The following is a 13370-nucleotide window of genomic DNA, read 5'->3' on the forward strand; positions in this document are numbered from 1 at the left end:
CGAGCAAGTTGCGCGTTATATCCGAGGACGCCAAAGCAGGAAGACAGCCTCAAAGCCATACTTCTCGCATGCCTGCTTCAGATGTTCTTCTCGCTGCTTTCAGAACGCACTGGCACGGACGTACCACACGTACTACGATAGACAATTGGCTTGCTGTTAGCTACACCGTTAATGGCGCGCATTGGTACCAACCGTCTGCAAAAGCTATCTCAAAGGCAGTTCCAACCGCATCGACTCGCCCTAGACGGCCACCTGTTTCTCTCGTACATCTCCATGCTTTATTTTCTAACCTCAATTTGACAGATGCTTTTGACGCTGCTACTTGTGCCTGCATCACTTTCTGATCCGTTTGTCGGTGCGTAAAATCGTTGCGCTCAGTCGTGGTGCAGGCACTTCTTCGTCTCGACGTTCCTTACCTTCTGCATCGCCGATCGCACCGTATCATACAAGAACTCCGCGTCTGGCACCTACTATACATCACTAGCACTGTCCACGGAACAGCACAACTCACGCGCACCTACAACCCATTCCATTCAAAGCCCTTCTCAACCCTGAACCTCGCCACCAACCCCAACTCCTCCATCGCACTACTCCTCCCAACCCTCACACCATACTCCCCCCTCTCCACAACCCACCTCCCAATCCTCTCCTCCCAATAACTCACCGCATACTTATCAAGCTTCAACACCACCTCCCGACTCTCCCCCGGCTTGACATCCTTCACCTTCACGAACGCCTTGAGCGCAAGCGGCGGGTGCGTGAGCTCCGAGGTGGTAGGCATCGACACGTACAGCTGGACGACCTCCGAGCCGGTGACGGGCCCGGTGTTGGTGAGCGTCAGTGTGGCGGTGAGGGTGAGGTCGCCGTTTGCGATGGTCGGAGAGGAGAGAGAGAGGTTGGAGAAGGCGAACGTCGTGTAGGAGAGGCCGTAGCTGAGAACGAAACGAAAAGTAAATCAGTGACTGGCCAGGCGGAGTATAGGATCGACGAACCCAAAGGGCCATTGCGGCGCGATCCCGCGATGATGAAAATGCTTATATCCCTGCACCCACACACATCAGCATCTCATCTCGCCTTCCTTCCACACGCCCCACTCACCACAAACAAATCCTCCCCATACCGCACCCTCCCATTCTCCGACCGAAAATGCCCAAAACTCGCATAATCCTCCAACCTCCTCCCAAACGTCAAGCTCATCCGCCCACACGGATTCACCCTCCCAATCAAAACATCCCCTATCGCCTCGCCCGTCGCGTTCCCCAAATACCACGCATGCACAATCCCCAGCACGCCCGGCTCCTCCGCCCACGGCATCGCGATCGCCGAGCCCGCCTGCGTAACGACCACCGTGCGCTTGCGCTTGTTCGCCCTCGCCACGCGCCACACGAGCTCGTCTGTCCGCCCGGGGAGCGCAAGCGTCGTCCGATCGTACCCCTCCGTCTCCCAGTCCGCGTTCAGTCCTACGACGACGACCACCGCATCCGCCTCAGCCGCCACCCGCTCCGCGCGCGCCATCAATGCATCCGCGTCCTCCACTACCGCCCCGCCGAGCCGCACACCCGGATTAGAGTCCATCACCGCCTCGTCCGGGTCGTCCGCCGCCGGCGCGCGCACGTTGCAGTACTCGACGACGATCTCATGCTTGACGCCTGCCTTGAGCGGGACCACGCCCTTGTCCTCCGTCGATCCCGAGCCGAAGAACGCATCGCCCCGCATCTGGCGCGTCCAGTTGTCGATCACGAGCTTGCCGTCGACGTACAGCTGCGGAGTTGAGCATTAATAGAGAGGTTGCAGGGAGAGACGCACACGCACCTTCGCGCGCCCGGCGGACGAGAGCCCAAACTCAAAGTCGCAGTCGGTCTCGCGCGGCTTGAGGAAGCCCGTCACCTTGAGCGTCCAGCGCTTCGTCAGCTCCGCGGGATAGCTCGTGCTACAGCCTCTCAGCGCTCGCATCCCATGCACAGACCAAGCCCGACCGCGCACCTGAAGAACATCCTCGTCTCGTCGATGTACTGCGTCTTCACCGACATCTTCACGGGCACCATGCTCTCGTCGCTCTCGTGCGCGTACCACGCGCCCATCCACCCGCGCCGGCCGTCCTCGGTGAACATGTCCCAGTCGAGGCTCGGCGTGAGCATGTACGCTGTACGACCGTCAGCCGCGTCTCGTCAGGAAGGAGGAAGACAGCGCGTTACCCCTTGCGCCCTCGCAGTACGTGACCTCGACGTCGGGCGCGACCTCGCCGAGCGCGGCGACGATCCCATCGTATGGACTCACGAAGAAGCTCGGCTTGAGCGCAGCGGACCCGCCGCCGCTCAGCACCGCCGCCTTCGCGTTCCCGCCGACGATCGCGAGCTTCTTGATGCCTTGCGCCTGGCATGCCGGTCAGGGCCGACGTTAGCGAGTGGGGGGTGAATACGGACTCACCTTGGGCTTCAGCGGGAGGACGCCACCCTCGTTCTTGAGCAGCACGATCGACGCCGCGGCAAGTTCGCGCATGAGCGCGCGCTCCTCGGGCGTGTCTTCCGTGCGCTCGAGGCCGTCGCCATCGAGGATCTGGCGCGGGGTGATATTCGAGCCGTCAGACTGAGAGGGAAGAGAGCGGCGGGACGTACCTCGGGCGCGGCCTTTGCACACCGCTGTGCAAGCTCGAGGACCTTGCGCGCGCGCTCTTTCACCGTGCGCTTCATGATCTTCCTGCTCTGGATGCTGTACGCTGCATGTCAGCAAAACACGAGCCGCTCAGAGTGCGACTCACGAGCGGTTCATGAGATCGAGCGTGCGCCACTTGTTCGTGCCCGGCATCTCGAGGTCCAGTCCGGCGTTGATCGCGTGGTCGACCGAGTACGCGCCGAACCTGCGCGCAAAGGTCAGGACGGGTCGAGGAAGAACGGCAGGGACGAACCAGTCACTCATGACGAGCGCGTTGCTGCCCCACTCGTTGCGCAGGATGTCTTGGAGGATCTTTGGATTCTCGGAGACGTGCGTGCCGTTGACGCGGTTGTACCTGGTCGGGGAACGGCAGGTTAGCGTGAATTCACACCACTAAGTGGTTGACATGCGCGCGAAGAGATCAAGCGAGAGCCTGACCGCCAGGCGTGCATTTCGGACTGTCATGGGTGACGGAGTATTGTTGAATAGTCGGTTCATGTCGCTGCTCGCAAGCCCAAGAAAACACTTGCGCCCGATGGACAAATGGACGCCACAAAAGCGCTCCTGTTCACAGCAGATGCTGGCGTCATCGTCGTTATGCAGATCGCCCTATCGGCACCAAACACGCTCGTCTTTGCGAACTCGCGCGAACAGATCTGCGCCGCACCACCATCGCAACCACCAACACGAATACAAGACGAAGGAGACACTCACGCGGTCATAAAGCACCACGGATGGGCGTACTTCTCGGCGAGCATGAACGGCATGAGATATATCTCGCGAAGGGCACGTTCGCTGAGGATGGCGTCGTAGGCCATGCGGTCGTTCTCCTTGTCGTTCGCAACAAAGTGCTTGATGCAGCTCGCGATGCCGCCCTCCTGCACGCCGTTGATGTACGCGGCGGCGCACATGCCGCTCAGGTGGGGGTCCTCGGAGAAGGACTCGAAGGAGCGGCCGCCGAGGGGACTGCGCTGGGTGTTGACCGTTGGACCGAGCCAGACGGATGCGGCCTTGAGGTGGGCCTCGCGCGCGATCAGCTTGCGGCCTGCGGCGTACAGCAGCTCGGGGTCGAACGTGGAGGCGAGGGCGGTGGCAGAGGGGAGGCATTTGGCGGGAGTGCCCATGAAGAAGTGGTTGCCGCGGATCCCGTTAGGCCCGTCCGAGGTCTTGAGCGCGGGGATGGCGAGACGAGGGACGGCGTGGGTGTGCCAGAAGCCGACGCCGGCGGTGAGAAGGATGGCCTCGTCGGTGGTGAGCTGGTCGACGAGCGCGTCGATGTCGGCGCGTGCAATATCGGACGGTGGCATTGTATATCGCGTGTGGTGAGGCGGGGGCGCGAGGAGAAGCGCAGAGGGGCGGCATGGTCGTTGTCTTATGCGCGACGGCGAGAGCAGCTGCACTGCGCGTTCGCCGAGGAAAGTCCGTGTGCGGGGAAAGTTCGGATGGCGTCGCCTCGCCCGACATGCGATCCTCGAGTGCAACTCCGCCTGTTCCTATGTGCCGCTGCTGCATTATGCCCTGCGATACTTATCCACCTGCTTGCGAGCAATGATTAATCGCTAACAGAGCGTCGGTTCGTCTCGTACAAAGAGCGTTTTGAAATAGACCGCTCACGAAGGTGGCGGTAACCGATCTATGTTGTCTGTATCGGAGGACAGCTCACACGATACAGACGTTCCAGGCCCACAACTAATTTGGCGCCGTCTGGAAGGAAAGTGGGATTCTCGCTTCTGCCTCTGGCGACGTTCTCGCCTGATAAGGTGCTCGTACCTGATCTTGCACCGCAGACCATGGTTCTCGATGCAGCACTCCTCAAGTTGACAAACTCCATACGTGCAGGCTGAGCGCGTTCTTCAGTGCTTCGTCGCCGCTGCACACTGCAATCAACGGGTTTACGACAAGTGTATGGTGGACGACACGCAAATCACTCCAACGTCCCAAGGTCTGTTATCGGTCACGAGTCCAAGACATAGTCAAGGTGCATCGGTGAAAATCTGCGCTGGTGACGACTGACGCCTGTGTCTATTAAGAGAACAGGGTTGTGTATGACAGAGAAAGCGGCTCCGAACTTACCATCTACGCCCCGAATATGAACATCTCGCCTGACACAGAAGTTTGAGAAACCTCCTACGTACGTGAGACCGTCCCAGGTAGCATGGTATTTTCCGGATCGTGCATGCGCGGTATTTGGGGAAACTCGACGGGCGAGGCGATCGCGGACGTCTTGGTTGGGCAGGTGAATCCCCTGCGGGCGCATGAGCTTGACGTTCGGGAAGCGGCTGGAGGATTATGCGAGCTATGGGCATTTTCACCGTCTCGGGATTGCACTACAATGGCCCTTTGGGTACGTCAATCCTGTGCTCTACGTGGCCAGTCAGTGAGTCACTTTCGTTCTCAGCTACGGCCTGTCTGAAGCGAGGTTCGCCTTCTCCAACCTGTCTCTCTCCTCTCTGATCATCACGAACGGCGATCTCACGCTCACCGCCACACTCAAGCTCACCAAACATCGGGTCCACGACCGGCTCGGAGGTCGTCCAGCTGTACGTTTTCGATGCCTACTACCTCGGAGCTCACGAACCCCCCTCGCGCTCAAGGCGTTCGCGAAGGTGAAGGATGTCAAGCCGGGAGAGATATGGAAAGTGGCGATGAAACTCGACAAGTACGCGGTGGGCTATTGGGAGGAGCGGATAAAAGGGTGGGCCGTAGAGAGGGCAGAGTATGGTGTGAGGATTGGGAGAAGTAGCGCGCGTTAGGAACTGGGATTGACGGCGATGTTCAAGGTTGAGAAGGGCTCTGAATGGAATGGGCTTTAGTTGATTGCGCAAGGTGCCAAGCGGCGCGCAGTTCTTGTATGATACATGCGATCCGCAATGCAAAAGGTTCGCAATGTCGAGACGAAGGGGAACATGTTCTCATGGCGTGCGTATCTGATTAATGCGATTTTTATCATTAGTGTCATGGATGCCCTACTGGCCTCACCTCAATGTCTCGCATATGCGGCCTTCTGTACCTCGAAGGTCAAATGATAAAGTTGAAGAGCACTATGCCTGAACCCTTCACTAGATGACTTGAATTTCTGTACGTTGAGACCGTGCCTTTGCTTCACCACGCTTACAAATGAGAAATGTTTCAGCTTAGCATCCATGATCTATTACATATATGACTGTGATCCCACTGAAATGCGAGGTCATTTCTTGCGTTCACATAAGATCTATCCATCTAGAGCTTTGACAGATACGAAACGAAAATCCTTGATACCTAGAATCAAAGTACACTGAACGACTTAAACCATGAAGAGGACATCGCGATTCACTCCGATCTCTCCGTGGATTCTTGCAAGGACAACAGGTTACACCTCACGAAGCCCAATCCAGCTACCCACGACTGCCGGAAGGCTTGCGAGTGGACCGACGCGTGGTCAGTGCTGGCACGTTAACAGTTGTCGACTGAGGCGGACGACGTGAGCGAGTTGATCGACGCAGTGGCACATCGTCCGTCAGGCCAATCTGCGTCCCCGAACCAGATGCCTGTGGCTCAGAAGGTAGCATTTGACCACTGAAACCAGCTTCGGAAGAAGACTGCTGATGCGTACGCGAGAGTTTCTCGCCTGTGCTGGCCTTGACTCTGGAGCTTATCTTCCTCGTCTTCGCCCGCTTATTGTCGACCAAAGAAGATGCGCGACGTTTCCTCAGCTGGCCCTTCTCACGCACAGCCTTCGTAGTGTCCTTCTCGCCATCGAGGTCAATGGCGTCTTGTGCGGCACTTCCGCTAGTCTCGGGCTGGTCCATCGAGGTGCTTACTTGGCGATTGCGTCCCTCCCCTCTTCCAGAATCAGGCTCGCCTTTATGCTCTTTGCCTCCGTTGATGACAGACTTCGCCACGCCCTGCTCTCGACTCCTGGAATCCTCCTGGTCTTTGGGATCACATGAGCCGACAGACACGTTGGAGACCCTGTACTGTGTCTGCGCCTCGACACCGGGAACCTCACACTCTACCCTGTCTGGCATATTGTCGAAGGGCTTCGCTAACGCATCGTCCCACAACTTCGCGAATCTTTCTAGGGTCCATTGCGGAAGGTACGTGCCGAAGTTCACTGATCCTACCGGATTATTGAGGTCCAAAGCGGCGGTCAACCAGTCCTGCAGGGGCTCGCATGTGAACTTGAGAGATTTGGTGCACATCCGATTGGCCTTGTTCACCAGCTTCGCTGAACCGCCGAAGCAGATTCCGTCCATCGTTACATTTTTATCCAGAAACCAGGACGATGTCTCTAGCCAGTTGACGCCTTCGTTGTGTTCCGACCACCGTGCAGCACAATCAAGCACTATGTAGAGCAACGACTCCATATCGTCCTCGACAACGTGACGGTAGCTTTCATCTCTGGTCAGCACGTTCATTGACATGAACTGCCAGGTGCCCTGCAAAGACCATTGAGAGAAGTGCTTTGCAGTTCAGAGGAGACTTCTTACGGTAATGCGCCACAGGCGATCTTCCGGCGGACGACTAACATCACAGCCAAACTTCCAGTCTATCAAGTACCCGGTCCTTCTCTCCTCACCAGGACGCCTGTAGAGGATGATGTTGGTCGTGCTTTGACCTCCATGTATTTTATCAGCACTATATGCATCAGTCATCGCTGGAATATGACTCATGTTAAACTCTGGAGAGGATTCTGCAAGAGGTGTGGGTGACGCACCGGTCAGCACATCGCGTGTGCTTTGAAGAAGCTCATGTGAGTCTGCAAAGTACTTCAGCTTGTACCCGGCAATATCCAAGACAAGTCTGTAGTGAATGCGACGTATCACTTTGATTTTTCGACGCCAGGCATTGTTATTCACGATCTCATCTTCATCATGCCTATGCGCAGTCCCGCGGCACACCCAATCTGCATTGTTGTACCTGTGCACGACCGTCGTCTGGAATTCCTTATCTAGTAGCAGAACAGAGAGATCAGAATGAATGGATAAAGACTGTTAAATGGGCAGGGATTGTAATCACCATCTTTGCGGCGCCGCTTTACATCACCATGATACAAAGCTTTGGGCACATTCTGTACATCGTGCTCATTCAGATACCGTATCGTTTTGCCCTCTTGCTCAAACCCTTCACCCCCATGGCGCCAAGTGTCCTTTAGAAAACCGACAGAGCCATCCGCGAACATCGTCCAATATCCGCGCGTGCCTCGGCTTGCAACCGACTTAGGAGATGTGACAGGGCACGAAATCAGAACGCGCTCGACCTGAGTCTCTAATCTCCCTTCGTCGTCTTGCGCCTCATGAAACACGTCGGCCGCTACGACGCTCCCCGGCTGATAGTGATCACGCAGGGCTTCTATCATGCGTTTCGTGTCATCTTCTATTCGCGCCATGTATTGCGCTACTTGCATCTCGTTTCTCCCCAATCGCATGGCGTCTTCCTTCGAGGTGCATAGCAACAGCTGATCCTTCACGTGTTTGGTCATCGCATCCTTGAACATCTTTTCCTCCTTCTCATTCACACTCATCCTCAGCGTCAAGTCATACCCTCGTGCATGATAGCTGGTGTGAGAGAACCACCACAAGAACTTACAGAGGATTTCCGGACGCTCGTGCAAGTCAAACGATTCTGTTACGAGCACGCCACTTCGATCCCAGAAAAAGAACCGCATATGGGAGCCTGACATCGACATAGAGATGAGGAAGCGACGATGTTGGCGGGCGAGAATCTCGGCCGCATATGCAACATTCTGGCCGAGAGCTTTCGTCGCAATCTGGAGGTTTTCTTTGCTTGATAGTGACGAAGGATTGAGAATGAAAACATGTTCGTCGTGCTTCGTGTTCTCCGGGGGATCCATAAGGAAGTCGTTATCTGGCGAGCGCTTCACTTCGATGAAGATCTCTGCATAGCCCATGTACTCCGCCGATGTCGCTCTCTTGTTGGGGATGTTCGCGTTGTCCAAAAAGCCCATGACGTCTGGCTTGAGCCATCCCGCACCCTGTTCTTCTGCTCGGGATGAGGTGTCTATAATCTTCATTCCTGGGCATCTGGACTGGTTGTTCACGCCATTCAACGCAGAGATCTACAATAGCGCGATTAGCGGCGATATGGTTGTGGATTCTAACGATTTACGAATGGGTCGCATATCTGCAATTCTTTCTCGGCCTGCTGGGGAACGTCCTTGAAGGCATCGACAGATGAAGGCATTCCATCAAACGACATCTTGCGGTAGCCGTGGCATACGTTTTTGAGGAATTCGTCGCAGGGCATTGGGCCTAGCACATACGACTGTATTTCCTCAGCATAATGTATGTAGTGCGCTTCCACGTCCTCGCAATCACAAAACTTCTGCTCGTATGTGGAATTCTCGTTACATTCAGTCGGGGTGCTCTTCGTGGAACCGTTGGGAGACCGTTCCCGACTCTTGGGGATGTTAGGCAGAGCTATGGCGTCATCAGAAGCTTGGAAAGGGACAGGTGAAGCCCCACGTTGGGTGGATTGCTGAGGAAAAATATGAAGAGAAGATGAAGATGGTTCATCATTTTCTCGGACAGACATAGAAGAAGGTGAACCGTCCGCCTGAGAGGAGAGCGTTGCAGAACCGACGCAGGAATGGATAGAGTGGCTCATGATGGGCTGGCAGGAGAATGGCGAGGCTGGGGAGGCTGGGGAGCAACGATATATATATACGCATGCATGTCGACCGCGTGATGAGCTCGCCAGACTTGGCGGTCGGGAGGATGGTAGCGGCGGAGTGGCAATGGCCATGCGGTGGCTAAATATATATCATAGAATTGTCGATCGGCGTGCCCACTGCCAAGACAGACGGGTGGCACAGACGGTGTGGCCTTGAGTCACTCACGCAGTTGTAAGAAAAGTAGAATTCGTGTAGAGACCGGATACATACAAGACCTGTTCGCGACGAAGACCGAACGGGAACAGAGAGACCGAGACCGGAGACCAAGACTACAACCTGACAGTAAGAATACTTGCTGAATGTCCTTGCCTTGTCGAGTCAGTACATGGCAGATCGTCAATATGGTTTGGATATTGGTAACATTGAAGTGCCACCGGGCCGGCCTTGTACCATGACAGAAGACTTGGGGAGGGAGTTGAACCCCGTTCTAATTGTACCTTCAAAGGACAAAGGAAGGATCACACGGGATTACAAAGTCCGAAAAGCAGGTTCGTTGTTATTTTCCATCTCCGATCAAAAAGCCGACTTCTCGACAAGACCCATGCGTCAAAAAGTAGACTACTGAATTCACAAGAGCGCTCATCTTCTCATACCAAATCCAGCCCTGAAAGACGGCCTGTAAGCACGGGAAATGTTGTGCTGAAATATTTCACTGACTCGTATTGTAGGTGGCGAGTGTCAGATCTGGACCAGTAACGTACGGTCTAAGAACAATGCGACGTTGGAGGCGACCGGCAGAGGGGGGCGGGAGTGAGTGCGCAGAAGTTATTGCGACAAAGTTATGTGATTGATCGGCGTGTTTTGAACCAGCCGCAGCGCCACTGCCAAGACGAATGGGGTGGCATAGACACTGTGGCCTTTCACTATAAAAGCTCGCTCTGTACACCCTGTTTGTTTTCAAACTTCCTCAACATCTTCCTGCCACTCGCAGCACTAATCATGAAGAACGTTCCATTCCAGAAACCTTATGGAGACCGCACTCTCAGTGACAATGTACAGTCAACCACACCCATTAGCTCCCTTACTTCGCCTCAGGTTCCTAAAACTAGAAATGAACGAACGCCCGTGCAGCACGTTCCAATCGCCACATGCGAGAGCTCTTTGGCGCAGCATGGCTTTGATAGCGAAGAGGAAAACAGACAATACATTCGTCTCACCGAGGAAGCTTATTCGTACGTTCTCGGTCCAATGCCGCCTTCAGACTTCTGCAAGCGGCTCTGTCGTGGCTTTGGCAATATGTCTTTTGATGGCATGCCTCCTTCAGCTGGAGCCTTTGCGAGCATTCCCATGCAGGCTGAGGAGTCAGAAATCTGCACTCACTTGGTAAGTTATGGCGATCCATGGTTCAATTCGCTGCTATCATGATGCATTGACATTGTAGGTTGCTGCACTGAATGGCCGAGAAAAGCAGTGTAGATGTCCAGGCTTCACATTCAAGAATACATCAGCAGGTCCCGGAACATTCAAGCCAGATGTTTGCATCTTCCGAGATGTGGTGGAGGTTCCGCACAAGAAGAGCAAAAGCAAAACTGCGGTCGCTCACATGGGTTATGCAGAACTGTTCATTGAGGTGACGTGCAACCCCTCGCAGGACTTCTTCGCAGATCCCCCAGAGAACACGAATCGCACAACTCACCAATTCATCCTGAACCGTCAGTCATTGACGAGCATGGAGGAGTTCAATCATGCGAAGAAGGCTCTCGGGAAAAATATTGCCTATGCTACAGAGATTCTGGCCCGCCAACATCGTCATTGCCTCTTTTCGATGTCTGTTTGGCTGCTATGTTAGACTGTTCTACTGGGACCGCAGTGGAGTGGTGGTGACAGAAGTGATAAGCATGCATGAGGACCCGGACATCATTTGCAAGTTTCTGTGGTGGTTTTCTCATGCCAGCGACCATGCTCGAGGCTTCGATACGACAGTGGAGTGGGCCGAGCCCGCTGAGGAGAAGAAGTTTGAGCAGGCTATCACTTGGCATATCAAGGAACAGCTGCTGCTCTGCACCTCGAATGATGATGCTACTCGATTAGCGAAGGACGAAGATCAAGAAGCGGAATTGAAGAAACGAATACCAAAAGCCACAGAACGATTGGTAGAAGCTCTGTGCGAACATTACACGTCGGGCAAAGTCGTAGCGGTTTACGTTTTCGACGAGATACCCGACGGTGAAGGCAATGTCAAGGTCGAACCTCATCGTTATCTCGTTTCCCGTCCCATTGCATCATCCATGTCAGTTTTATGCAGAGGTATGCGCGAATACTGGGCAGTGGGCCCAGACGGCTCTGTGAGGCTGCTGAAGGACAGTTGGCCATATCACGATTCAGGCGTAGAACATGAGAGCACCATCATGAGAGACTTAACAGAGTGCGCCATGCGGAATGTTCCCGAGGTTCTGCATTGTGGCAAAGTCAGGCTGTGTTGCGAAGGTGAGTACCGATGCCTTTTTTTTTTTCAAAAATTCCCCAGAATGACCTGTCGTTGATTGAATTTTACCTGTTCTGTTATCAGACATGTGTTCTCAGAAAACACTTGTGGGAATGTTTCTGCTAGAAACGTGGTTATGCATTGGAGACACAGAGAAGGGAAAACTGCGCAAGATCACAGTCTCGCGCCATGTCCACTGCAGGCTCGTTTCAAGTGTCGCTGGTTACACTCCGCGACATTTCACGGACTCAAGGGAACTTCTTGAAAGCACCCGTGACATACTCGACGGTACGTCGTTCATATCTCTCATAGCACATTAACAAGGGTTTGACATGAGTCTGATGCCAGCGATTGCCGATGCCCACAATCTAGCCGAAAAGATCCACCGTAATGTCAGCGTGAACAACGTCATCTTGTACAGAAAACCAGGAGAGGAGCGAAGGCGTGGATATCTGACAAATTGGGAGCTCGGCTGCGACATTAATCCCTCGTCAGAACGTCGCTTGGAGCGCATCATTGTAAGAGATACATATGAGGTTATTGGTTCATTTTCTCACTTGAGGTGTGCAGGGCTGTTGGCAATTCGCGTCGATGAACGTTCTATTAAACGAAGATTACCAGCGCGTTGTAGAGGACGACTTGGAATCATTGCTTTACGTAGTGCTCTTTTGCGCTGCACTGTGGTTGGCTCACAACGGAACACTGAGGCAGTTGGATATGTTCCTTGCCAATTTTTTTGATGAGTACATGCAACACTATGGGAAATACGTACTGGGCGGCATAGGGAAGCTCATGAACAAGTTCGATCGGAGATACACGGAAGAATTCGTGTTTAAATCAAAGCCTATGCAAGTGTGGCTGAACAAGGCCATGGCCCTGAACGGTTCGCCATCGATCGTCTTGAAGAGGTATCCGCCCACCTGGACCTTCGAGAGCCTGGCAGAACTCTGGGATCAAGTATTGAAGATGTCATTCCCCCAAAACCCGGATAGAGCGAGGCGCCAAAAATCCGATGTCCCATGGCATGTTGACCTATTCGTGGCCACAATCACCCCTCTCAGACGCAGATCGGCTTATAGCCGTGATAGGCCAAAACGGAGCTGCAGGAAAGTTGGTACGGCGGGCCAGCGTGAGCTACGCGAGAGCGGTGCACGACGGAAGGCAGATGAAATGGACATCGATCCAGAAAAACCTACCAGTGAGGCTGTCCATGAGAAGACACTCCTCGGGAAACGTCTGGCCTTGAACACGATAGACGACGAACGGCCAACGAAGAAGACGAAGTGGGGTAACTCGGGCACCAAGGACGGCGCAGGCGGACAGCGCATCAGTACACATCAGCGGACTTCTGCTGAACCTAGCCACAGCGACCCATCCACATCCCACTCGTCTCGACCTCGACCGAAACCTTCTGACTCTAAAACGGAGACACAGCAGCGACATCAGGAAAATGTAAACATGTCTTTTTGACGCTTGCACATTCTTATGGTGACTTATACAAGCAAATAAGGCAATAATCGGCACATGCAAACTTATACAAGATGGTTACAGCGTCGACAAGCTGCTACAAGTACGTGGACCTCCTTATATAGGCTTATCTACTCTTGTCAGCAGCCCGAA

At 54.3% G+C, this 13370-nt stretch overlaps 5 protein-coding genes across 5 annotated transcripts; 3 read left to right on the forward strand and 2 right to left on the reverse strand.

Moving 5' to 3' along the window:
* Window positions 1-454: 454 nt before the first annotated feature.
* On the reverse strand, window positions 455-4105 carry LAESUDRAFT_729195 (glycoside hydrolase family 3 protein). The gene is made up of 11 exons (XM_040909593.1): window positions 3367-4105; window positions 2906-3007; window positions 2759-2857; window positions 2616-2709; window positions 2428-2556; window positions 2196-2373; window positions 1984-2143; window positions 1813-1930; window positions 1099-1761; window positions 993-1042; window positions 455-932 (listed from the first exon to the last, which is right to left on the reverse strand). Exons 1-11 carry the CDS (start codon window positions 3957-3959, stop codon window positions 518-520), a joined length of 2601 nt encoding a protein of 866 aa, XP_040761116.1. The 5' UTR covers window positions 3960-4105; the 3' UTR covers window positions 455-517.
* Window positions 4106-4515: 410 nt separating this feature from the next.
* LAESUDRAFT_729196 (uncharacterized protein) lies at window positions 4516-5576 on the forward strand. The gene is made up of 2 exons (XM_040909594.1): window positions 4516-5029; window positions 5148-5576. The coding sequence occupies exons 1-2, from the start codon at window positions 4808-4810 to the stop codon at window positions 5403-5405; spliced, it is 480 nt and encodes a 159-aa protein (XP_040761117.1). The 5' UTR covers window positions 4516-4807; the 3' UTR covers window positions 5406-5576.
* A 217-nt stretch (window positions 5577-5793) lies between these two features.
* On the reverse strand, window positions 5794-9265 carry LAESUDRAFT_683871 (uncharacterized protein). The gene is made up of 5 exons (XM_040905839.1): window positions 8761-9265; window positions 7651-8710; window positions 7349-7582; window positions 7122-7288; window positions 5794-7070 (listed from the first exon to the last, which is right to left on the reverse strand). The coding sequence occupies exons 1-5, from the start codon at window positions 9256-9258 to the stop codon at window positions 6027-6029; spliced, it is 3003 nt and encodes a 1000-aa protein (XP_040761118.1). The 5' UTR covers window positions 9259-9265; the 3' UTR covers window positions 5794-6026.
* A 1296-nt stretch (window positions 9266-10561) lies between these two features.
* LAESUDRAFT_761958 (uncharacterized protein) lies at window positions 10562-11114 on the forward strand (the record flags this gene model as incomplete). The annotated part of the gene is made up of 2 exons (XM_040913001.1): window positions 10562-10648; window positions 10707-11114. 2 exons carry the CDS (start codon window positions 10562-10564, stop codon window positions 11112-11114), a joined length of 495 nt encoding a protein of 164 aa, XP_040761119.1.
* A 49-nt stretch (window positions 11115-11163) lies between these two features.
* On the forward strand, window positions 11164-13220 carry LAESUDRAFT_761959 (uncharacterized protein; the record flags this gene model as incomplete). Its single annotated transcript, XM_040913002.1, has 4 exons — window positions 11164-11752; window positions 11835-12038; window positions 12099-12268; window positions 12321-13220. 4 exons carry the CDS (start codon window positions 11164-11166, stop codon window positions 13218-13220), a joined length of 1863 nt encoding a protein of 620 aa, XP_040761120.1.
* Between the last annotated feature and the right edge of the window lie 150 nt (window positions 13221-13370).

Source organism: Laetiporus sulphureus (genome assembly GCF_001632365.1).
Source record: "Laetiporus sulphureus 93-53 unplaced genomic scaffold LAESUscaffold_40, whole genome shotgun sequence".
Taxonomy (NCBI): Eukaryota; Fungi; Basidiomycota; class Agaricomycetes; order Polyporales; family Laetiporaceae; genus Laetiporus; species Laetiporus sulphureus.